Source organism: Eleutherodactylus coqui, chromosome 13 (assembly GCF_035609145.1).
Source record: "Eleutherodactylus coqui strain aEleCoq1 chromosome 13, aEleCoq1.hap1, whole genome shotgun sequence".
Lineage (NCBI taxonomy): Eukaryota > Metazoa > Chordata > Amphibia > Anura > Eleutherodactylidae > Eleutherodactylus > Eleutherodactylus coqui.
In genome coordinates this window covers 41,860,639-41,887,766 of record NC_089849.1, presented here as the reverse complement: position 1 = coordinate 41,887,766, position 27,128 = coordinate 41,860,639, and the positions used below count along the sequence as shown (strand labels likewise).

The 27,128-nt window shown below is 45.0% G+C and overlaps 1 protein-coding gene across 1 annotated transcript; it reads right to left on the bottom strand.

Annotated features, from left to right (window-relative positions):
• PGAP3 (post-GPI attachment to proteins phospholipase 3) lies at positions 1-18,625 on the bottom strand. Its single transcript, XM_066587331.1, has 8 exons — positions 18,417-18,625; positions 16,679-16,776; positions 12,771-12,923; positions 12,627-12,689; positions 12,474-12,535; positions 10,932-11,068; positions 10,638-10,842; positions 1-7,374 (listed from the first exon to the last, which is right to left on the bottom strand). The coding sequence occupies exons 1-8, from the start codon at positions 18,580-18,582 to the stop codon at positions 7,314-7,316; spliced, it is 945 nt and encodes a 314-aa protein (XP_066443428.1). The 5' UTR covers positions 18,583-18,625; the 3' UTR covers positions 1-7,313.
• Positions 18,626-27,128: the final 8,503 nt, after the last annotated feature.

Here is a 27,128-nt window from a genome sequence, read left to right as displayed (position 1 = left end):
TTTAAGATGTAGATTGTTTTACTCACGATAAGCGATCATATATTACACAGCAGCATGGACAATGATTGGTTGACAGACAGTAAGGCACACATGCATTCCCCACCCTTCTACATACCGACAACCTAAAGACCCAGAATATTTACACAGACACAGATTCCAATACACTTCCAGACCGACTCCAAACACTGCGGGCGCAAACTGCCGGCGGCTACAAATCCCAGGCCCACAGGCTGTTAAAATAATGCATTTAGTGCAAATATATTGTTTCTGAACACAGAGAATTGATGAAGTGTGCAAATTGCAGAAAGCAATGTGTGCAGAACAGAACTATTGTATCCAGAGCAGCGGCTCTCAACCCAGTGCAAACAGCATCCGTAGAAGGCTACAGCATGGTTACATAGGGGCAGGACGGGTGAAGGGCTATCAATAGGGCTAACAAGCTCCTACAACATAGGCAGGCTTGAGAGTACAAGTAAATGAAGGAGAGATTAGCGGGCCATGTCTGTGCTTGCAGTAAGCAGCTTTGTCTTTTGCAAGCACAGGTGCCGCATGTAAACATTCCTGGTGGTCTAATTTCTGATGGGGTTTATGTTAAAAAGTGTACACAAGGACCTAGTGCTTACTGCAAGCACAGACATGATCGATGGACAAGCCCTCCACTTACAAGGTTTAATACAAGTTATCAGACTTTTAGTGTCCCTTTAAGAAATTCTATAAGGTCCATAGTTGGAAGTAGTATCTAAAAAGTGCAAAATAGGCTGTGTTAGTATACGCGATCATCAACAGTACGTTTTGGTTCTAATTGGATATTGTGAAAATTTCTGTAGACCTCTGCACTGCCTGAACACAGTCTTAAAAGGGAAGGGAAATACATACCCAGGTCCAGCAGTGTTAGCGCCTCCATTTCCGGCACGGGGTCACATGGTATGGAGTCTTTCTCCTCTTTCTGGTTGTCTCTTAGGGTGCCTTTACACTGAAAATACGATTGCTCGAAAGATGGCTTTTGAGCGATCATTTTGCATAAACTACTACTTGGCACTAATGCCTATTAGTACCACGTAGCAGCATGTGAGCCGCCAGGAGCTGTAATCAGAGAACAAACCTCCCGCTGTTTCCTGATTACTTTTGCTTTGATCTGCCGGCGGGGCTGACAGCTGAGAACAGCTGATACAATGTTATCATTGTAGAGCAAAGCGTGTGGTCCTGCTTATCAGCTGTTCTGCTGAACAATGGTTTTCAAGCAGAACTGAAAACGGTCCTTCGGCAGAACACTGAAAGATGGGCACATTTAGACACAACGATTATTGATCAAAAGATGGCGTGAGTGATCGTTATGTCTAAATGGGCCTTTAGAATGCTGGGGATTGGCAGTTTGGCTCATTTCAATAACTAAACCAGCCCCTTCTGTTCCTGCATTGGCTGCGACAGAGAAAGGGGTTGGCTTACTGACTGAAACAAGCCAAACGGCTAGTCCTCTGTAATGGCGTCACTGACAATGAGAAAGGAGAGGAAGTCTCTATACTACCTGCCTTAGTATCAGAACCGCACCAGAAGGGGGAAGTGCCACACTGCAGGGCCCAAACTGAATCAGGTATTTCCCTGTGTGAGGATTTTTGGCGGGATGAGCTGTAGTTTTTATTAATACCATTTTAGGGTACAACTTTTTGGTCACTTCTTATTCAATTTTTATTAAGCCAAGGTAACAAAAAAAAAAAAAAAAGTGGAGAGAGAAAAAAAAGCAGCATCTCTGGCACTCTTTTTTTTTTTTTTTACCGGTGTGCACCATTCGGGGTAAACAGTGCAGTATTCTAATAGTTTGGACTTTTACAAAACACTGTAACAGATATGTGGAGGTTTTCATTGTTTAAAGTTTTATGGGAAAAATGTGAGGAGAGTTTTTTTGAACTTTAACATTTTTTCTTTTACCATTTCATGAAATGTTTTACAAAAACTTTTTCTACATTTTATTTTTCCATTCTCATAATGGGACTTGAACTTGTGATGACTTGTACTATATTGTGCAGGACTTCAGTATTGTAGTATATAGTAATTTTCAATGTTGCCTATTAAGCCCAGCCACAGACAAGACTTACTAGGCATCTATGCAAGGCAGCCTTGACTAGTTGCCATACTAACCCACCAGCCACCCTGCAACTGCATCATTCCGATGTGGCGCAAGATGGAGGAGCCCTTCCTCATTCAGGTTGGCTGCTTGGAGAAGCAGGCAGCCTTGACCACGATTTCTAAAAGCCAACTGCCGCAATCAGTGCCAACTCCAATCATGGCAATTGCCAGTGGCTGTCGGCTGCCAAAAGCAGCTGACAGCCACCGGGTACGGAGAAAACTTGGCTACCGAGATACTGTATACACCCTTTCTAACCGCAAGCCGTACATTTACATAAAGCGGTCGGAAAGTGGTAAATACTAAACTCCAAGCTGCCTGCAGTCATCACTAGAGAAAGCTTAGGAGATTATAGGCTGCTGCTTAAACACTGAACTTACTAACACCACAGTAAGCACTTATCTAGGGGTGGGTGAAGTAGCTAGGAGTTTATAATAAAAAAATGGCGTTCAACCGCTGTAATGATATTTTACCAAGCTAATTAACACAAAATATAGTGTTCCAGGATGGCCATTCACTGTAGGCTCTTCCGACTGAAGCAAGTGCCTTCAGTAGCCAACTCTAGGAATGGCTAGATCTTTGCAGGAGTGAAGAAAGCAGCAGTAAGAAAGATGCAACATCATCTTACTAAAAAGGACTGTTCCATTATAGAACGGTCCTGATGGTAGCCGGGACCAACTAAGGGACGTTCTGTACCTCTACATTACACACACACAACATTAATGTAGGCCAGTTCATGCAACTGATCCAAAGCCAAGAACAAGCAAGTGTGGTGTGTAGCCCGACCACCAGGGGCAGTGTTCACAGCATACACTGAAAATGTTCCCTTTTACCAAAAACATTGTTTCTAAATTTCCCATAATATGTGGAATACTTAAAGGCTCAACACTATCTGAAAGCACATGAAGAATATGATCAAGGACCCTGCAATGTTTAGCATCTCCCGTTCACTTGAATGGGGATGAACTACAGGGCATTTCACTTTAGGCGAAACCATGTAATTTTGCAGTTTTTGGTATCAGAATATCACACAAGTGTGTATAGCGAAGCCTGTCTTGGTTTTTGTGAACTCGAATTTGCACTGAAGATATTGAAAGTGGCCACGGCCGGCCTCCAAGCACTTCTGCACCCGCAACAAGGACAGTCTAAGGATACTTTTACAGGGTATGTCTGTTGGGCACTTAAGAGTCAGACAGCCTTTCACAGAGGAGCAAGAGTCATTCAATGAGGAGATCTCCCGGCCACCCGCCTCTTCTCACCAAAACAGGTCACTGTGAGCGAGGAGTCGTTTAGTTGGCAGATTCATTTTAGTGAGAGTAAACGAAGAAACCTGCAACTAATGAGTGATTCCTCGCCCAGTAACCTGTCGGGTCTTGCTTTTATACAACAACTGTCAGTCAAAAATCGTTCATTTGAGCGATTTTTCGGCTGACAGTCAGCCCATATAAAAGTACTCTTATGGTCCTTTTACACGGGGCAAACTGTCGGGCAAATGATGCCCAACAATCGTCCCAGTGCTGTTATATAAGAGCGGGCATCGTTGGCAGCGCTGAAAGAACTGCCGGAATGGAGACGGAGTGGCCGAGGAGCGTTCTCCCCCATCCGCCTCCATCCACAGTAAGAAGACAGTCGTTCAAAAGTGAACAACCGCTGTTTACACTGAATTACCATCCTCGTTCAGTTGCTCTAGAGTTTACACGAGACGATTCTGAACGATAATCGTCGCATGTAAAAGGGCCATTGCTGCTACACAGTTTTGACAAGTGAGCCCCACTTTCTGCAGAAAAGCAAAGTGCACGCCAGCAGGTGCGGCGCTGGTGAACAATACACCCGTGGCGGAAAACAGGACACAAGTCAGTCATTGATAAACGCTGGAGTCCTGAAAAGGTACAGTCCTCCACAAATTATGAGCTAAGGGTTGCGCTTCAAATGAAACACCCTGTATAATACTAGACACCACTCATGCATAAGAATGGCCTTGTTTGTTTGTTTCTGGATTTTTTTTTGGGTGCGTGGGGGCCGCGGGAGAAGAGTCAGACGATTTTTTTTTTTTTTTTTAATCTTGCACTACCTTTTTAAAATTTCTTCTTTATGATCAAACCCTGAATGCAATAAATTTAGGGGAAAGCTCAAATTTACTTCTTTTGATGATCTCCATTGGCAAAAGTGATCAAGCTAGGCAAAAATAAAGGGTATACCCCATAGAAAACTTTGGTATAAGTATTTACAGATATGCGAAGATCAAACATTTCATACAAGTATTTTTCTATCTGTAGCAGAGTTGTTTGTGAGGTCAAGACATGACTACAGGCTCCGACAAATACCGACTTCTACTCTGCTCAGTAGTAAGACTTTCAATATTAAAGTGACCCTTTGGCCCCGAACAAACCAAAATGACACACCTCTACCTGATGCACGATGAGCGCTGGTGGTGCATTAGTAGTCTAAGACACTACATGCTGCGCGATTGGCCAGTGTTACTCATGTGAGCAGCGCTGGCCAATCAGAGTAGCATGTAGTGTTTTACACACTGCGCACTGGTAAAGCATCAGTTAGACGGAGAAGCAGTGTGGTCATCTTGGTTTGCCCTGGACCAGAGAATCTTTATAAAGAAATGGGTCATTCCCATCTAAATATTGGGCCAAGTACTAGCTACAGATCATAATATATAAGGGTACCTTAAGGCACTCTGTAGCCAATGGTGGAAGGACAGATCTTCTGAAATAAATTGAATTATGCAGATTCATATCACATTACACAGCCGGAATCCATATCAAATAGAGAAAATTAAGATTATAGAGGGGAAAAAAAAAAAAAAAAAAATATTAAAAACAGCATAAGGGAAAAAAAACAGAAGACTAAGTTTGGACCCACACAGCCCCTCCAATTACAAATCTTCAGCTTTGTAGTGCATATTTTCTATGCAACAATAGAGGGATTACTACATGATATCAACCCCCGTCAGAAGTATCCGCTGCTCAAGAACCCCTTCTACAAGCCAAAACACAGAGAGAGAGAACCTCTTTAGGGTATTTGGACACGGAGCAGATTTGTTGCTCATTTAAATGGGGCTTGCAGAAATCTAAGCAAATATTGTGCAAATGACCCCAATTAGATGTATGGAATGGATGGAGCCTTATGTTCCCTATAAGCAGTCCAGGGGATGTATAGAGTGAAGGCTGTATGGCCTATGACAGTCTACTGATGATAAGAGGAGAGCGCAGAGAGATCTGCTACATTCATCTACTCACTGCCTAATCAGAGGAAGATAGGGAAGCCCATACTCGTCACCGTTTGGGGTCCCCATTTGTAATAGTTTATCATCACTTTCAGGGAATGTTCACGCACAGCAGATTTTCCACAAAGGATTTGCATGTGAAAAATCTGCAGCATACAGTAGCAGCAAAATAAGAATTCCTTAAAGACTAAAGATTTGTTGTAGTTTTTTTGCCCCTGCTTTCCAAGAGCCATAACTTTATTTTCCCGTCGATGTATGAGGGCTTGTTTTTAATGGCACCATTTATTGTACTATACGATGTACTGAAACACTTTTAAAGACTTAAGTGGGTTGAATAAAAAAAAAATGCAATTATGTCATTTTTTTGGTGGGATTCGTGAGGGGGGGGGGGCTGGATTTTTTTATAGCATTCACATTGCATTTATAAAGTCAGTCAGTACAATTACGATGAGACCTTTTTAATGTTTTACTACTTAAAAAAAAAATTCTCTTAAAAATTGCTTTCTTCTACCGTATTCTGATACTCCTAAATTTTCTCTTTTATCATCGATTGGGCTATGTGAGGGATAGTCTTTTTGTGCGGTTAGCTATAATTTGTTTGGTACCATTTTGGGGGGTAAATAAATCTAAATTACTTTTTAAATTACATTTTTTTGGGAGACAGTGAACAACCCCCCCCACCACAATTCTGCACTTTTTTTATGGAGTTCACCATGCTAAATAAATATTGTGTGTTTTTATAGTTTGGACTTACAAACACGGCTTTGGTTTTTATTCATTGTTCAGATTTTTCATGAGAAAAGGGAGGGGGGGGGGGCTTATAAACTTGGAATATTAAAGAAAAATATAAGTTACATTTTTTTTTTCAGTTTTTTTTCGCCCCAAAAGGAGACCTAAACTTAGGCATTTCACTCTTTGCACTATATAATGTAATACGTCAGTATTGCAGTACATAGCTCCTTTTGATGTTGTCTATCAAGTCCTGCCACAGGCAGGGCTTGATAAGTAAGCATCCATGCATGGCAGCCCTGGGGGCCTTCACTAGGCTCCAGGCCGTCAAGCTAGACCATCAGCACATTGGGGGGTGGGGTGACAATGGGGCGCCTTCCTTCAATGCAGTTGCTCTCAAAAAAAAAAAAAAAAAAAGCTGACAGATGGCAAGTATGTAGCAGACTCCACTCCTGAACCCACTCCATACTCCCTTCACGACCACATGACATATATTTACCGCCAACGGTCAGGAGGTGGATAGTCATCCACATGCTGCAGGAAAGAGTCCAAAATTAACCTGCGCCGTGGATTTTATGTCCGCAGAATGTCCATTTATGCTGTGGATTTTCATTCCTTCGAAGAGGTGTGTGTGAGAAGTCCATGGCGAATCTGCACCACATCCATACGGATTTTTCACTGCCGACAATACGTGCGGTGTGGCCATACCCTTACAGTAGTGTACGGGGATAACCTTTACATTTTACCTTAAATACGTACATGCAGGTAATTAGAGTTTTGCCCATCGTTAACTTACCAGTTCAGGAATTTCTCTGGGCTACCTACCGGCTAATCGTTGGCCATATAACTAAAGTGCAGGTCTGTATATACGCTTGTTCATAATAAGGCGCATAAATGGCAATGACAAGCTGGAAATCTGCCGCCTACTGCAGGATATGGGGCCTAACTAGATTTCCTGTAGGACTGGTTTGAGACCTTCCAGTCACAGCCGTGTGCAAAATCTATTCCAATGACTGATGCAGGATAAGCATTACACAGAGAATGGCTACTGACTGCACTGGGTACCAGACTCATCACAGTCACATTCACAATAGCAATAAGGCACTTCAGAGACTCCCACTCTCAAAGAGGAGAATACAATGGTACACCATGGCCACTTGACTTCCCAACTCCTCAGACGGGGGCGAGCCGGCGTACCACCCAGGTTCAGGAGGCTCTCCCAGTCTAGTCCAGTTTCTGCACGGAGTTCACCTTCAGGAGGTACAAGCTGTCGTCCTTCAGGAAACTAAAGGGGAAGAAAGAGCAAGTGTAAGTGTGGAGAAAGCCGCGAGCTCATCTAACGCACAATGTCACCATCTCCTGGCAGAACGGGGTATAGCAACACACGCAGACCGTATAGCGAGATTAACCCCTTGAGGACACTGCTATATTATGTTTGTTTTCTCCTTCTTACTTAAGAAAAAACGACAAAACCATAACTTTATTTTTCTATCAACGTGACCGTCTGAGGGCTTGTTTTTTGCGACAAGTTTTATTTTTCAATGGTACCATATAATGTACCATAAATAGCCTTTAAAAAAATCCTGATGGGGTTAAACGAAGAAAAAAAAACAAAAAAAAACTAATTATGCCTTTTTTGGGGGGGTGGGAGGCAAAGAGGACATAATCACCTTATTCTGTGAGCGAGCACGATTACAGAGATACCAAATTTATAGGTTTTTTTCGTTGCGGTACATTTAGAAAATATTTTTTTTCTAACTCGCTTTGTGTCGCCATCTTCTGACCACCGTACTATTTTTTAATATTTCCATCGAATGGGTTCTGTGAAAGCTTGTTTTTACCGGAATGGCCTGTAATTTCTATTGGTGCCATTTTGGGGTACCTTTTTAAGTTTTACCTTGGAGATAGGATGACCAAAAAAGTGCAATTCTCATGTTCTGCGCATTTTTTTTCAGACAGTGCTCACCATGCGGTATAATTCACAGGTCGAACCTTTACATACGCGGTTACGCCACGTATGCCTTTTACTTTGTCTATATGTTAGAATCTTTTATAAGCTTTTACAGAGGAGCGATCATCACTGAGTAGCAGTGGAGCGGGCCGGGATGGTTCCATTCACAGTAAGCAGTCGCTCATAGAGGAGCTGCCTCCTGATTAAGCGGGCCGATCGGTCAGCTTTTATGAATGCATAAACTGAATGATAAACAATAAGTGAGTGAATGATCATTCATCGCCCAGTCTGTTAATGCACTTACGCTGAAGGATAAGCGTCCAGATTCTCGCTGGTTTGTGGGAATCCGAATAATTATCAGCTCTTGTAAAAGGGCCCTGAGCCATTTACCCCATACAGGAAACAAGCCGAGGGACACAATACACTGAGCTGAGCTAATGACATGATGTACAAGAGACATCACCAGGTGGCACGGGGACAGGACAGGTTATATGCCCCCCAGGCACAGACAGGATTCCAAGGTGCGCTCTTATCTCACGCACCTGTGGTTCTTCTTTGCATTGATCTCAATCCCTCCCAGGGAACAAAAAGATAGAAAGATTGGACATGGATATTTAATGTCTCTGATCCTTCTTTCCCAAGGCATCACCTGTTTGGGGGAGGGGGGTGCAAAGTTGATCTGACAGGTCACTCAACATATCAAACTCCCAATATGAGAGGTGGAGAGGATGTCACAAATCTAATGACACCAAAATCATCACCAAAGGTCACGCTAAGGGGTCAAAGTGTGCTGCAAGAAAAAGCCTGCAGGCTTTTTTTTTTATATTAGCTAGGTTCTAAATTATATATACAACCCCAATTCCAAAATGGTTTCATTTACAATAGAACATCAAGCACATATTAAAAATTGAAAGCGAGACTTTTAATTTAAAAAAAAGAAATTCATTTAGAAAATTGTTGGCAGTGACACATCTCAAAAAAGTTCAGACAAGGTTCACAAAACGCTGGAAAAATAAGTGGTACTAATGAAAAACATCTAGAAGGTTAGTTTTCTACCAAGCCACATGAGGATTCACTGAATCTGGAGGGATTTATGTGCAGAAGGGACAAAGACGATGTACAATATTGGATGCTGGAGGTCTACAGGCCCTCAGGCGTCACTGCATTAAAAACAGGCGTGATTCTGTAATTCAAAATCATTGTATGGGCTGAGGAATACTTCCAGAAATCATTGTCTGTGAACACAGTTCACTATACAATCCACAAATCTAGGTTAAAGCTGTATCATGCAAAGAAGAAGTCATATATCATCACAATCCACTTTTGCCAGCTTCTTCTCTGAGCCAAAGCAAAAATGTAAAACTGTTCTGTGGTCAGATGAATCAAAATTTGACATTCTTTTTGGAAACCCTGGATGCAGGTGCAAAAGGGGAGGGACCATCCAGCTACCTATCCGTGCACGATTCATAAGCCTGCATCTCTGATGGAGGCATGGGCAGTTTACACATCTTGAAAGGCACGATCAGTGCTGAGCCGTATATAGAGGTTGTAGAACAACATGCTCCATCCAAACAACAGCTCTGACAAGGAAGGCCTTGTATATTACAGCAAGACTATGCTAAACCGCATACTGCATCAGTTACAGCGGCATGGCTTCACAGAAGAGTCCGGGTGCTGAACCGGCCGCCTACAGTCCAGAACTTTCACCAATAGAAAGCATTTGGCGCACTATGAAACTAAAAATCCGGCAAAGACGACCCGGCTGAGTCGCTAGAAGCCTACATCGGACAAAAATAGGACAACATTCATCTCCAAAACTCCAGCAATTGTCTCCTCACATCCCAGATGTTTACAGACTGCTGTAAAGAGGGGATGCGACACATGGTAGACATGGGCCTGCTCCAACTTTTTTGAGATGTGTTGCTGTCATCAATTTCTAAAATGTCTCACTTTCAACTTCTGCCATTATATATAAACTCACGAAGCCCCAGGCTCAAGACTGTAGAGAGTTAAATACAACTCACATGGCAGGTAATATGTTAAGGGTGCCCATACATAATGCAACTGTGCTGGGAGTCCAAAAACTGGGAAGCCAAACCAGCATATGGTTTTACTGGATATTGCCGCAGTTTTGCAATGAACCCAACAGTAAATCTACATTCACTATCACAGTGTTCCAATAATTCAGCACAGTCGGGACAGCATTCAGCCCTAGAGGTATAATCCTGCTTGCTGGGCCTTTGGTCCCTCTGTATATGTGCTCTATCAGGGCATACCGTTGTCAGTGCGGGGAGTTACCCTGCTCAGAGACGCATCATTGTGAGTCAGAAGAGGAAGCCTGTCTCACACATAGTTGTAAATATATTTCTAAATTTCCAGGAGGCATAACAGAGGAACAGTACAATGAGGAGTTACGAGAAAATATGCACCAACATTGAAATTAAAACAAGTATTTACTAAGACAGACATATCAGGGGCTGCATAGAGTCAGGCACAGCGATGGAAGAAGCTGCAGGTATATAACCCTTTCAATTACGGACAGGGAAATAAAAGGATGCCTGATCAGCTTGGGCCACAACATGGCTATAGTCACTCACCTGTAGAAAAGAATGTTTAGAGGAATAGTGCTGAAGTGCCAGAGGGCATGGGCATCCAGTACCCACAGGACAGGTGGGAAATCCAGTAATTCCAGGAGCGCCAGGCTTTGTAATAGGACGACCACCAGGACACATTTCCAGAGGTAAGGCTGGTGAGAATGTCTCCTCAGGCACCACACGAGCCACCATACCAGGTTAACCATGCCTATACACAAAGAATAACCGATTCAGTGTTTGGTTCAAGACTAAAACCATAGGAAAGTCACATAAGGACTACAACACATCTCAACTCACCAAAGCTAGCATTTGCTAGCATGTTGTAACTGTAGTCAAAGCGCCCGAGGGTCAAGTAAGATACATGGCACGCGAACAAAAGGACCAGGAGAGCACCAAAAACACTGGCAACGGAAGGATATCGAAGACCCATCGTCCTGGAAGAAGATATATCATTAGAATTGATCAAAAAAAGGGATTTTAAAAAAAAAGTTTTACATTTGCAGACCAAGGCAGTTAATGTGAGCAAAAGGGCAGGCTCGGGGGCAGCCAGCCACAGAGAGCTCGGCTCGGGGGCAGACAGCCACAGAGAGCTCGGCTCGGGGGCAGCCAGCCACAGAGAGCTCGGCTCGGGGGCAGCCAGCCACAGAGAGCTCGGCTCGGGGGCAGCCAGCCACAGAGAGCTCGGCTCGAGGGCAGCCAGCCACAGAGAGCTCGGCTCGAGGGCAGCCAGCCACAGAGAGCTCGGCTCGAGGGCAGCCAGCCACAGAGAGCTCGGCTCGAGGGCAGCCAGCCACAGAGAGCTCGGCTCGAGGGCAGCCAGCCACAGAGAGCTCGGCTCGAGGGCAGCCAGCCACAGAGAGCTCGGCTCGAGGGCAGCCAGCCACAGAGAGCTCGGCTCGAGGGCAGCCAGCCACAGAGAGCTCGGCTCGAGGGCAGCCAGCCACAGAGAGCTCGGCTCGAGGGCAGCCAGCCACAGAGAGCTCGGCTCGAGGGCAGCCAGCCACAGAGAGCTCGGCTCGAGGGCAGCCAGCCACAGAGAGCTCGGCTCGAGGGCAGCCAGCCACAGAGAGCTCGGCTCGAGGGCAGCCAGCCACAGAGAGCTCGGCTCGAGGGCAGCCAGCCACAGAGAGCTCGGCTCGAGGGCAGCCAGCCACAGAGAGCTCGGCTCGAGGGCAGCCAGCCACAGAGAGCTCGGCTCGAGGGCAGCCAGCCACAGAGAGCTCGGCTCGAGGGCAGCCAGCCACAGAGAGCTCGGCTCGAGGGCAGCCAGCCACAAAGAGCAGGCTCGAGGGCAGCCAGCCACAAAGAGCAGGCTCGAGGGCAGCCAGCCACAAAGAGGTGTGGATTGAAAGGCAGCAAATGAGGCAAAGTGTGTGCTAGAAGGCAGAAGCTGAGACAGACAAAATAGGCTACAGGGCAGCAAATGAGGAAAAACATGAGTTAGAGGGCAGCTGAGGCAGGCAATGTGGCAAAAACATAGAAGTCTAGGGATGCAGTTGGTGTAAGAGGTTGTAAAGAGTGACAAATCATGAGTTGGGAAGATAGTTAAGGGAGGTCGTAAGGATGAGTGTGTGCAGCAGAGACAGGTAGTTTACACCAGAGGAAAGCAGAAATGTAAGACAGCATGTGTACCAAAAGATGAGCAAAGCAACATAGTATGAGAAAATGGAGCCAATAGTAGCAAAATGAGTGAGGAGGGAGCAGCCAGGGCAGTCCATTCACAGTATAAAAAGGCACTTAAATCAGGCAAGATAAGAAAGAGGAAAGCAGCGAGCATCGGAAGACGTAATACAATATGGAAGACAGGGTCTCTATTTTTTTGCCTTTTCCTGGACTCACCTCATACAGCAAAGGTAGATGGAGTGCAGAATGACTGCCGAGGCACAGAAGTAGTCCATTTTCTGTGGGGACAGACAGTGAATGTGGCAGAGGGTACACTGATAGACGGACACTGTATGCATGCAAACGCAATCATTTCCTTCCAGTCTTTACCTCAGTGATCGCAGTGTCTCTGGTGTGGAAAATGGTGGACCAGAACCAGGCATTTATGGACACCTGTGTGAAGCAATATTATATTGAATCCGTAAGCTCGGCTGTACGGTGAATTAGTTGTGGCGATGCACATCTGGGACTTACCATAGCAAAATTGAGGCATGTTTGGTACATCGGGCACGAAGCGGGAACAGAGGATCGGTAGCGCTTTAGCATCACAAGGTTTGCAACGCCATTGAGGAAGGAGGCCAGGGCGGATGCGGGCTCCTGGAAGAACAGGAATCGGGAGAACGGCCACTGCAAATGAAAAAAAAAAAATCAATCATTTGTACGTTACGGTATCGAACCATTGATGGAGTCTTCTGTTTGTACAGCCTCTATCCATAAGCCCTATAAGATGTAGTCATCCAGGACGAATAGATGCAAATAAAGGATTTTAGCTACAGCTTCTTGTTCTTCGCCATTTTATTGAACCATCAACAGACACTCCTGGAGTCCTCTGTGAACAGGTCAGATATCAGCCCTTGCGTACCATCGTATAGTACTGACAGTATTGGATCCCCGCAACGGATCCTGAAGCCCCTACACATAGACAGTTAACCAACTATGTAGCGCCTATAGCATCTGCACAACTACATACAATTAGTAGGGTGCTATAAGATTTTATGCCAGTTCCTGCTGTAAAAAAAAGGGTCGCAAATTTTCTGCTCAAGTTGGATTTGTGCAAAAATTCCGAAAGGAGGTCTGGCTTCTCCAGAATGGACATTTCTGTATAATTCACGCCAGAAGCAGCCATAAATTATACCAGAAATGAATGCCAGATCAGATTGGTGACATCATCCGCCACAACCAAGAGCAGGGCTGCAGCACTGGATCGCAGTGGCAGAGAACAGGTAACTACTCCTTTTATTATTTTAGCGCAGTGGGCCCTATGGGGGAATCTGGTCGCTAACCTGACAACCCAAGAGCAGCGTTTTAAATGCCGACTAAATGTTAACTGAGTTATGTTTCTGTTAGGGCAGGTGACAGAGACAGGTGATGTATTTTTTATTACTCACCCGCTCCCACGATCCAGTACCATCGCTCTCCAAAGACCGCGCGGCGCTGGAGAACCCAACTTTTTTTTCAGTGTCCCAAGCACGCACTTCTCCCATAGAATTTTATAATAGAGCATGCGCACGGCACTCTGAAAAAAGGCAGATTTTCCAGCGCCGTTCGATCTTTGGCGGGTGATAGCACTTGATTGGGCAAGTAGTCACATCCCCCAAGGCTAGTTTCACACGGGGTGATCGCGATCACGCCGTGAGAAAAACCGCGTCTTTGATCCTGTAATTTTTGAGCGTCGGCGATGCTTTTTCTTCTGAAAAATCGCGCATAACTGCTGCCCGCGATTTTCTTGCACGATAAAATCGCGCAATTTTATCACGTGAAGGTCAATAGGAGTTTCAAATCTTAAAAATGCATTGCACGAAAACCGCAAGTTTGTGCGTTGCGATATAAAGTAGGCTCCATAGGGAAACATGGGCAATAAAAAAAATAATAATAATCGCAGAAAGATGGGGCATGCTGGGATTTTTTTTCCTCTCAACATCGCACCAGTAAATACATCGCTAATGTCAAGGAAACCATTGGAAAGCATGAGTTTCAAATGTCTGCGTTTTCACGCGCTATCGCATGGCCAGAAAAATCGCATGATCTTCTCGTCCGTGTGAACGTGGTCTAACAGCACCATAACTCAGTTGTGCTGACAGGGGTGATGCATTTCTGCCTTTTACTAAGGGCAGAGATACATGCAGAGGTCACATGATTGGAGAGCCATTTAATAATCGTTAAACCACTGATGTGACAGCGGAAAAGGGGAACATTTGATCTTTCGCTTTTATGCTTGTTTGAAAGGGAAAACATTTTGGGGAAGATTTATGAAACTGTAATAGAAAAACAGTCTAAGCTGCCTGTAGCAACCAATGACCGTGCAGCTTCCATTTTGTACTCTGCTTTGGAAGAATGAAAGCTGAGCTCCCATTGGTTTCAACGGGCAACTGAGACAATATTTTTTAAGGAGGGGGTGGGGGTTTAGACGGTTTTATAAATCTGCCTCTTCGTATCAAGGAGAGACTTGATATCTAACCCACACACAGTCTAAATCCAATTCAAGCTTCTTTAGCTGACAATCTAATGTACATGGGGTGTTCGGAAGTCCCCCTTCCTCCCCCCAAAAGCAGATGTCAGAATAAAAAAGGATCAGGCAGGTTTGATTTCAGCATACTTGATCCTTTGTTCTAAAAGGAAATATGCTGTCGCTGAGGGAAACACTTGCAAGCTTGGCAAACATATCTATGTCTGGGTGGGAAGGAATACAGTCGGTGCTTGGCCAACAGCTATTAAAGAAGTATTCCGGTCTTTTTTAACTGATGACCTGCCCCCAAGATAGCAGTTAATGAATAAAGTCTGATGCTTGGACGCGTCATCAATGGTAGGAGGAAGCAGGGGGGAGTGCCACTTCACTCCAATTGAAATTAATTAGCTTACTTCCTGCGCCTCTCATGGTCAGAACGTCACATCCTGTCCTGAGCAGGAAGTGTAAGAGAAGCATGGCGCTCCCACTGGTTTCAATAGGAGTGAAGACAGCGCTCCCTACCTGCTTCCTCTGACCATTGATGATAAGAGTGTAGCGGGCCAGATGATCAGCTGATGGACGGGGGTCCTTAGCGGCGGTCCCCCATCCATCAACTACTGATGACCTATGCAGGGAATAGGTCATCAGCTACAAAAGACCAAATACCCTTTAATAACTGCCTGAGAGTCCTACACCTGGGAACCCCAAGCCAACCCGATAATCTGTGCGACCTGAATCTTCCATTGGAATGGAGCGGCAGCGAGCATGTGTAACCACTGCTTGATTCACTTCTGTTGGACGGAAGAAGATAGTCGAGCACATCCGTATCCCTCCGTCCCGTAGAAGTGAATGGAGTCATGTATGCATACCACTGTTCTATTCTTATGGACGAGACCTTAGATTCACTGCAGGACCCCTAGCGATCACACAGTTATCCCTATCAAGCAAGTCGGCTTATCCAGGAACGCTTTACCATCACCACTTCCAGTCAGTCTTTAAAGTCTTCAGTTTCACAGTGACCTAAAGCTGGCCATACATAGATGATCTAAGTAGGATGACTATGATATGTGTATGAAGACCTCCCGACTGCTTCCTGAGAGCATATGTTGGAGGCAGAGAGATCAAGCATGTTGGATTTCAATATGCCTGATCCTTTGTTCCCATGAGTCATTGCCAGAAGTGTCCGGAAAGGGGCTTATTCTCCTCCCAAGACGAGTGTATATGTTTATGGAGAAGTTGAATGAACATCTGAATCCCCGTTGGCCAGTTGGCTCTCTCTTGTGCATGACTAGTTTAAAGGGAACTTGTCAGCAGATCTGCTGTTATAAAACCCCCTATACCAATAAAACAATGATGTAGAACACATTCCAAAGTTACTTGGTGAGACATTCTGGCCAAATCATAACTTTAAAAAGAAAGTATTTACATGATCCCTAGCGAATGATCCAGTGGGAGAGCTGAACAATCCCCGCTAGCCTGCGTATGTTCCCCAACACCGCTCCTCTCTGCTACTGTAGACATCCTCCATATCAATGCAGCGATCAAACCAATCGCACATCTGGAAGTAGGGCGCATGCGTAATTGAGTCTACTGAATCTACCCGCAAAAGGGACAAATGAACTGCGCATGCGCCAATCCTGAAGCTCCCAGCTCATGTGATATTTTGATTGCTGTGTTGATATGAAGGATGTCTCCACGTCATAATCACAGAGAGGGGCGACATTAGAAGAGGTACGCAGAGTAGCAGAGACGGTTTGGGCCGCCCACCAAACTGCGTGCCAAGAATTTGCATGCGGTGCAGGAAATGTGAATACTTCTTTTTATAGAAGAATGATTTGCCAAGGATACCCAACATATTATCCTTGGAAATGTGCATTACATCGTTGTTTTATCGTGCAGCACATAAATTACATTTCTGTCTTGTCCAAGAACTCACCTTGCCATGAAATTGGGGCACAGCATATCCTTCCTTGACATACAGGGACACGGTATCCCACATGCACTGATACCTGCAATCATCCAAACAGACCCATCCTGTGGAGAAAGGGAAATACAGAAACCTTTACATAAAGCCAAATCAGGATTCATGATGACTCCAAGTTACAAAGAGGTCCAAGATATTTCAAACATTACAGACTCCAGATCACTTCTCTCAGAGTTAAAGGGATGTTCTCATTTTTTTCTATTGATGACATTTCCTCAGGATTGGTCATCAATATATGATCGGCTTGGATCTGCCACTTTGGACCCTCACTGATCAGCCAATTCCCAGTGTCGCTGTCACTATGAACAGCGCAGAAAGCATTGACCATCGCGCAGCAGCCCAGGTTGGTAATGCATTGAATTCAATGGGAACCGCGCCTGCAATACCAACCCAGGCCACTGCACCATGGTTGGCGCTTTCTGTGATTGCGACAATGGGATTCAGCTGATAGTGGGAATTCCAAGTGGCAGATCCTAGCTGAACACCTATTGAGGACAAACCCTGAGGAAGGTCATCAATAGAAAAAAAGTGACAAAACCCCCTTTAATATTGATGCCGACAGATTGTTGGTGCCAGTATTTCTGAAACAGTCACACTTGTTGGCTCTGTCTGAAACATGGTAGCAATAGTGTACCAAGACTGATTGGACCACAGATGGACATGCCATAAAAGATCACAGTGGCAGGCCACGTGTGGTTGATCCTAGAGGAGAGCGTCATGTGGCACATCTGGTATCTCAGAAACGCGTCGGAGTGAACGAACTGAACCAGCAGTACAACAGCGGGGAAGCTGGACAAATTTGCACAAATTTCCATGTATCGACCAGGGTTCAATAGCTAACGATCGACAAGGACCCCACATCATCACCGTCAATACCTTGCATGGGCCTTGGAAAGATGTCAATAGACCTTGGACACATGACAGTAGGTCGCCTGGCATGATAAGTCCCGTTTCCTGCTGAACGATACGGATGGCCGACTCCGCATCTGGCATTAATAGCATGAAGCCGTATCCCATGGGTGCACAGATGGGGGGGGGGGGTGTCACACTTACATGGGTATCTGTAGCTGGCACTTGTATGGCAATGGTACTGTGATTGGTATATGGGGCACAGGGTGTGGTGGACGGGCTTTGATCACTTTCTGCTATACGTGGCGCTGTGGATGGAACTGTCCGCACACACTGTTCTTATGGGGTACTGACTGACTGGCAGGAGGCGCTGTGACATTTAAAGGGGTATTCCAGGCTTTTACCATTGATCATCAATCAATAGCCAGTCGTTGGGGTCCGTTATTTGCAATCCCCAAGATCAACTGGTTGTCTAGCCGTTGTCAGTGTAGCGGGCCGGAGGACATCATCATCATCAGTGTCAGGGAAGGAAGTGTAACAGCTGGCTTCACTGACATCAATGGGAACGACACCTCCTATTACATTTCCGGCCCTGACCACAGATGCCGACATCTGGCCCACTCCACTGACAGCGGGGCAATCAACTGATCGGCGGGGATCCTGAGCAGTGAACCCCCGCTGATCAACTATTACCCATCCTGAGGACAGAGCAGTAATAGTAAAATACCGGAATACCCCTTTAAACCTGCTCCCAAATCCCTCCCTACGGCCAGTGTCTGGAGGCTGCGCCCTGCAGATGTTATCACCATCAGCCTGAGGCTCCTGCAGCTGCTGCTCTCACCTGTCAGCCTCATGTACAGGGGCTGCTCCGCCCGGAAATCCTGGAGTCGGGCGCCGGTACAATTCCTCTGCTCGCACCCGGACACACACTCCCGGTACACGGGCTCCCGGTCACCCCGAGAAGCAAGTGCCACCCCGGCCAGGAGCAATACAAGCAACGGGGCCATGACCGGGGAGCAACGCTTCCGCCTCTGAGGCCACTTCCGGAGTGTGTCCTGTCATGAACATCGCCCGCCGGAAACAGAGGAACATGTGGAGGTTCCGGGGCCGCGCTGAGCACTGCGGCCTTATACATAGGGAAAACCACTAGAATAGCTGATTACTAGTTATATCACTACATGTAATAATTATAATGCCATTTACTAATAGAATAGATAGGGCAGCTATAATAATATTACATGCTATAGTGATGTAATAATGGTATATGTAATACAGATAGATACACTCATGTAATAAATGTAACAAATAGAACTACAGTAATACTAGCAATAGTTTCTCAAAACTGTCTTTGTTGCCCATAGCGACCAATCACAGCGCAGCTTTCACTTTGCAAGAGCAGGTTAAGAAATGAAAGCTCAATTCTGATTGGTTGCTATGGGCAACAAGGACAGTTTATGCGTCATGCAGAGAATGAGGCCCTATGTCTCCTCTATCACCTCCGCTTCTGTTGTACAGTGACGTTCAGCCATTTCATTTTGTGGGAATGTTCCAAAAACTGTGTACAGTGATCCCTCGCTATATGGCGGCTCAATGATTGGCTCACTGATCGTAGCATGCTGTTTGTTTGTTGCGTGTAAACTGCCGCCACTAAAAAAAACGCATGATTTGTTCACTTTTGTGATTGTTTGGCAGTTAACCCGGCAGATTGTTTTGTGTAAATATAACGCCACTACTTCGCGGATTTTCACGTACCACGAAGGTCTCTGGAACGTAACCCCCGCGATAGACGAGTGATCACTGTACACACTTCAATAATGGCGGTCTAGGCCCTTTTATAAAATGCAAATTGAATTATGGCGGTAATATGTAATATTATCTTGTCTCTAAAGAAAACCACCAAGTGGCCTTCAGGAGAGTGAAGTAAAATGGCGGAGGCATACTTTACTTTCGAGCTCCAATATTGGGTACTGGTGCAGAATGTCTACACCGGAAGCTAGGGGTTGACAGGGTTTAGCTGAAGGTAACGCCCCTAGCTGCCGATTGGCTGAATTGGAGTTTGGCAGGGAAAAAAGTGACAGCGAGGCGTGGAGCACAGTGTGTCGGGAGCGGACTCGGGAGGCCGCCGGGGACTGTCCAGCCGCCACATGGATTGTGCCATCCATCCATCGATAGCAGGCCGCCAGGGGAGCACAGTGACAGCGTAGCCAAAAGCACACTTTGGAGGCCGGCAGGGAGACTCACCGCGTGCCTGTGAGCAGAGACAAAGCAGGGTGCAGGGGGAGCGGAGATGGGAGGGTGTCGGGGAATGTGACAGCGGGCCAGGGAGCGCAGTTAGGAGGCTGGCAGAGAGAACAAGAATGAAACTCGAGCTGGGACAAGGAGATTCAAGGGGCTATCAACACAGTCGCCACAGATGCCTCACAGCCTCAGATGCCAGGGCTAGCGGGGGCACTGGCAGCGGGGTGGGAAGTGGGTTGGCAGCGCAGATGGCACACTCATACCAGCGGGGTCGGCAGGGGAGATGGGAGGTGAGACACAGTAGCAAAGGGGAGATGGCAGTGGAGATGGAACACTGCCAGGAGCGGGGATGGGAGACAAGCGGGTAAAGTGACAGCCTGCATCAGCCAATCAGCACCTGTAGGCGTCACCTGGCCGTCTGGTGGATACATCGTTGGCTCTTGCAAATGAGAAATTGTTCAGTCGTTCACATTTGCCGTATAAGTGCACGAGAACAACTGAATGAGCGCTGGTTAAATCGAACGATAAGCGAACGAGCCAACGATACTTTTAATGCCTGCATAAAATGAACGACGGGCAAAAAGGAGCAATTATCGTTCGTTGTTTGTTCGTTGGCTCGCGTTTAGAATGACAGATTATTGTTTATTTTCACTCATTTGAACGTTTTTTTTTTAACAAGTGCGCTGCCAGCCGAACACTTCGGAGGTGAGCGCTGTATCTGATGGAATCTGCTGCGGGTACACAGCTGATTTCAAGTCAAAATCCGCAGCAATGGTGCAGATTTGGACTCTGTTTTGGATGCGTAAATATTGCGGAATTTCCACTGCGGACGTCCCACAGCATCTTCACCCCATGTAAACATACCCTTAATGGTGACCACTAATGTGATTGCTGAAGTCAAACAAGACTAAGGATGCGTTCACACGCGATATCTGGCCGATAGAAATATGGTCAGATATCAGGCGTATAAAGGACTCATCGATTGAAATGACTTAATTCACATGAGCAGTTTTTTGTTTGCGTGGACTGTTAGTTCAAGATGAAAAAATTGCTGCATGTCCTATTTATGGGCGATTTTACTAAAAAATCATCTATTATTTTCGACGGGAGTTTAAAATAAAATCATATCGCACTCGCATGTTGATGCAATGTTTATGCGACCGTGAGTAAAAAAAAAATTACTACTGAAACGTGATTTTCATACGTGTTAAAACGCGTGTGAAAATCACGTTGCAGAAATGCGATGTTTTTCTTGCAAAATGCATCACGCTCGCAGGATTGCAAATGCGATATCAGTCGAAGCGCACAGAACGCCCTGTATATAGCTGTGTAGTTACACAACCGCCTATGTCTGACCATGTTTCTGATACATACTGTTCGCTGAACGACATTTTTTTTCGTGCAGCTGTATTATGTGTGCAGTCAGATACGTTTTTCATTCCAAAGCAAAAAGTTAATCAGTCAGATATACAATAAATGGCTGTATTATTAAAGACCCCCCCCCCCCCATCTAGTAGCATGTTGGACCTCCTTTGACCTTCAGAACTTCAGCAGATCATTGTGGTGGGCATCCACAGGTATCAAGGTCAAGAGTGTGCCAAGAAAAGATTCCCCACTCCATCTTTGACTGACTTCCTGTTCGCAGTGAATGGAGGTGGGCGGCCGGAATAGATCTCTGACACGCTCCGCCTCTATTCACGGAACGTCTGTATGAAAGTACGGGAGTGATAAGTCTTGGGACCAGTATGTGTTTGACAGTCGTCCCATGTAAGGCCAATGCCCATGGCCGTATTTAAACTGCGGGATCCAGAGCGAGCGTTCGCCTTCGGATCCTGCAGCAAATACTCCCCATAGGACATGCAAGAAAAACGCTTTTCCATGCCCACTAGTGGAAATCAACTGCAGCATGTCCTATTCTAGTTCGAGGCTTGCACGGACGGCTTTCATTGAAGTCAATAGAAGCTGACCATCCCGCCGTAAGTCGTGGCGGATCCGCATCATCACCGGCGCTACTCTCTGCATTGTGCATGTGTGGTGGCGCGACAGCCGGAACATCCGCAGAGCAGAGAAAGAAGACAAGACAGGTACTCAGGGGTTAATGCTGGGGCACAGGGTCTGATTCTGCTGTGAGATTTCGCAGTCGGAATCCAACCCAGCTGTGGGCATGAGGCCTAAGGTCACTCTAATTTAATCAGGAAGGCATGTTCTTCTGGCCAGAAAACTATGACTGATGAGGGGGCTTTGTCCCTCGTAGTCAATGGAGTAGACTCATTGCCATCAGTCTGAAATATCTGCCCTGTCAGGCTGATGAGGTCAGCCTGACAGGGCACTTATCAAGGTCAGCCTGACCTTGATCACTGCAGGTAAACTAAGCAGTTGGGCTATTTGTGAACAGATATATCCACTGATGATCCTCATGCAATTTTATTAAGTAGTCACCATCATGTATTCCAGGTAAAAGTGGGGAAGCAGCCGATGCCAGTCTGATTATTAGGTATTAGTGTTGAGCAAACCGAAATAGTCAAACTGTGTTGAACTTTGCTAAAAGTTTGTTCTGCAAGAACCCGAAGCTCAGATAGATCATCTGAGCCAAAGAAGAAGAAGGAAAAAGTAAGGAAAAGAACAAAAATTACATTTTTTCTTTCTTTTTCCTTTCTTTTCCTCCTGCTTTTTTTCCTTTTTCTTTCTTATTTTCTTCTTCTGTTTCATTCCTCTCCTGCATCTTTCTTCTTTTTCTTATTTCTTCCTTTTCCTGCTTGTTCTTTTTCCTTCTTTTTCAATTTTTTTAAATCTTTTTCCTTCTTCTTTTTACTTGTTTTCAAATATTTTCATCTTTCGTCTCCTTTTTTCTTCTCCTTTTTTTCTTGTTTTTCTTTCTTCTTTTTTCTTCTACTCCTTTTTCCCTTCTACTCCTACTCCTTTTTTCTTCTTCTTCATTTTTTTCTTCTCCCTTTTTTCTTCTTGCTTCTCTACTTTTTCTTTTGTTTTCCTTTTTCATTGCATTCATTTTTTCCTTCTTTTTTTCTTCCTTCTTTTCTCTGCAATACCTTTGCCTTAAAAAGAGATGAAAACTACTTAGTTACATGCCTAAGTGACCTCGTACAAGTCTTTTATGACTCTTGGGGCCTATTCACACAAGCGTAGGCGTTTTTACGTGCACCTGCCAGTGCCGCAAAAACACGTGAACGGGCGCACAAATCTCCCATTTGTGCGCCCGTTCAGACGGACTGGGCCTTTTTACCCCCTCGCCGGCTTTCAGCAAGGGAAGGGGGCAGGAGTTAGTGTGCTAAGCTTCCGCCCCTTGTCAGCTGCCAGCAATGGGAGGGGGCAGGACAGGGTGGAAGCCTAGCAACGTGCTCCTGCCACATCCCCTCCTAACAGCCAGCACAGGGCGGAGAGAAGGAGGGTGGGAGTTTAGCAGACACGCTGCTTAACTGCCTCCCACCTCCGTTCTCCGGCAGCTATCATAGGCTCTGGCCGGGAAAGATAGTTCCCGAACTATCTTTCCTGGCTGGCGTAAAAGCGCCCAGCCAAAATGCGCTCCTATGCGCTATCTTAGCCGGCCGGGCACTTTAACGTGGTGGAAAATCACCCGTCTGATCTGATACATTGGAATCCAACATATTAGATGGTAGCGTATATCTGCTGGCTGTGAAAATTAATTGATAACAAACTGAACTTTTTGCTGAAATTCGATGAACTGGCCCAACCAAAGTTTTCAAAAGTTTGCTCATCACAACTAGATATTTGTAGCGATGGCAGGCATATAGTTAGTAGTGTAAAACAATATAAAGCAAATAAAAGTCATAGGGGGAACATTCATGACACTTTTCACGGCAGTTACTTGCATTAAAAGGCACAATTCTGCGCACAAGCAGGTATTTGCATAAAAAATTGCCGCTCCTCTTCTTTCTGTGGCAGCCCCACAACTTTTCTGGAAAGTGTGCGGGGCCTTTGGGAGGAGATGTAGCCGCCCCAATCCAACAGATTTATGTATAATTTATGCCAGAAGCTGGCGTAAATTATACCAGAAATGTACGCCAGGTAGGACTTCGCATGCATTTCTGAGAAAGCGTACAGAGGTGGCAGGATGCGCATAATATATATCAGGTGCAATGTGCATCGGGGGAAATTATACTAAGGATGCCTTCATACTTGCGATCGCGATATTGTTGTGTTTTTTTAACGCGAATGTCAATAGGACTTCTTAATGTTAAAAACACATCGCATAAAAATCGCAAAAGTCACAAACTTGAGATTTTTATGCGATGCGTTTCTAACATTAGAAAGTCCTATTGACTTTCATGTTAAAAAAACAGAGCGATATCAAAAACACAAGTGTGAAGGCACCCTCCGACTGGCGTTAAAAATGCCAGTATATTTCCCCTATAGTTCTAGAAGCAGCCATACAATGATGGTTGTTTGCAATGACTCTAAGCGCATGTTGTTGAGTGCTCACAATGGCCATTTATAGTTTACTTGAAGGTAGCAACAACAGAAGTTACAGAGTAACCAGCTAACATTTGAGCAGTTACACATTAGCTAGTTATGATGCCTGGCATTATGGCTGTAAGGTACGGCCAATGTTTTCATACTCCACTTTACAATCAGTCTGTTTTTCCTGGGAATCATAAATCTGCATCATACGTGAAGATTTGCAAGTATTCAGCAGTTCATAAAGGGCCACGTTCAGTAGTGCTGCATGTGTGATGGATGCACGATGTTATAGAGACAGCAGCACTGCACAGTTCTCATAGGTATAGGATGCTACATGCCCAATTAGACTTCATCCATAGTTCTTGGATCAGATAAAGAGAAAGACACACAGTACTGTGCAAAAGTTTTATAGGCAGGTGTGGGAAAAATGCTGCAAAGTAAGAATGTTTCCATATATAGTAGTGTCTAGTTTATTTTTGTCAGTCAACAAATTACAAAGTGAATAAATAAAAGAGAAACCTGAAGCAAATTAATAATTAGTGTGACCACCCCACTCCCACCCTTCCTTTTGCCTTCAAAACAGCATCAGTTTTTCTAGGTACACTTGCACACAGTTTTTGAAGGAACTCAGCAGGCCGGTTGTTCCAAACATCTAGGAGAACTAAGCACAGATCTTCTGTGGATGTAGGCTTGCTCAAGACCTTCTGTCTCTTCATGTAATCCCAGACAGACTTTGCAGCATTTTTTCCACACCTGCCTACAACTTTTGCACAGTAGTGTAGGTAGCACTCGAACTCCAAGATCCTTTTATTGAACCCCTGCAACTAGAGATGAGCGAGCATGCTCGTTTAAGCCTGATGTTCGATCGAGCATTGATATTCTCCAATATTCTCTGATTGCGAGAGAGAGATCCGGAAAAAGTGCTTGAATCTCCCATTGACTACTCGATCCCAGCTCTGGAGCATTAACAAAAGCTCGGCTCGAGTAACGAGCACCTGAGCGTTTTGGTGCTCGCTCATCTCTACCTGCAACACTTCAGCCCATCCTGAACTCTTTGAGAAAAGCTCTACATGGGCTGGAAAGTTGCATGTGTGCAATACAAAGATCTTAGAATTGGAGTGCTTCTTACATATATACGATTAATGATCTGTGTAACAGAAGTATAGTACAATGAATGCCGGGGGTGAGGTCCAGAAATGGTTTAAACCCTAAATGGGGTCTATTTAAGGGCTCGTTCACATCTGCGTAAGGAATTTCCTTCTGAATTCTGACTTTTTTTTTTAGTTTTTAGAGCAAAAAAGCAGAACTCAGCATTTCTGTCTGTCTCTTCATGGATTTGCATGTGGTTTTTTGTTTTTTTAAAGGAAAATTTTCAGTTTTTATTCTGTTATAGTTCAGGGTTTTTTACCGGAAACAATAGCACAGTCTGCAATCCATTAAAAAATGGAACCATAATTAAGCAGAATCAAATTTTTTTTTTTTTTTAACTCACTGAAATCAATTGGGAAATAAACGGAAACACTCAATTCCATTTAAATTCTGTTTTTTGACTCAAAAAACAGAACAGACAGACCAAAATCCATAATGCAGATGTGAACGAGCCTTAAGAACTGGAATAAGTAAGTTTATAATGACTGGAACTTGACTGGTGATGGTTTTGGGTTGGTGGTAGATATCACTGCCAGCAGCCATATATACTATATGCTAATACAAAGATATACAAGGGCAGGTACTAACTATATGCTAAATGGAAGAGCATTGCACAAGTGCAAGATACTGATGAACAGCCACTCACACACCTACCACATATTGGGGGGTGAAGTGGCTGCTTAGTATTATACTTGCACATAGATAAAGCATAGAGGGTGTCAGACTAACTTATACATGTGGCGTATCATGCAGGCTTACAACCTATTAATGGTGCCACATAAAAGTCAGCCCAGTGGGTTGCCCTGTATCTCAAAGTGAGCCACACTGGACGGCTACCCCGGGGTCCCTCAGCATCTAAAGCCAGACTGCTTACTACAAAAAAACAAGGATGATGCTCCCTCTGTGATGCCCTCGGCCATGTAATCGACAGACAATGGCATCTGGGTCAGCCATGGCCTGTGATCGTTATGATTAGCGATAATGCATTGCAGTAAAGAAGTACTGCGGTGTCTTATCAGTGCTATCATACATTATTCTTATTTATTTTAAAGCACCTGTACATATGAAAACTGGGGTTTAAGTACATAGGCTAAAAACAGGTGAAGTAAATATTAACTAAATGATAAACTGATACAGATTAAGCACTCTGTCTGCCAGGGCTTAACAAGGAAAGCAGGAAGGAGACTATAGGTGAGGGTAGAAGCTGCTCATATGGTAGTGCGTGTAAAGCTGCGTGTTTCTGGCTGCATGCACTAACAAAGCGGATCAGAGGGGATCCCGGGTGGCGGTACCCTCAGTCAGCTATTGATGACCTATGCTGAGGATGGCTCATCAGTCGTTTAGAGCTAAACTAAGTTATGGTGCTTATAGTTTAGGAGATGGGGAGTCTGGGGATCCTCTTTTCATACTCACCTGGCACCCTGTACCTGCGGTGTCCCCTGGTGAGGCATGCACACACCAGCTTGACTCTTTTCAGAAGGCTGTGCGCACAAATCCTATAGAGATGAATAGTAATGAGCACGCACAGCCTTCTGAAAAGAGTCAAACAGGATGGCGCATGAGACATTGCAGGAACAGGAATGAGGTGAGTATGAATAAAGGTTGCCTGGACTCCACGTCATCTAAACTATAAGCAACGTAACTTATATGGTGCTTATAGTCGATGACGGGTTCCCTTTAACAAAAATCTTAAAAATGTCTTATATTGAATAAACACAAAAGTACAATA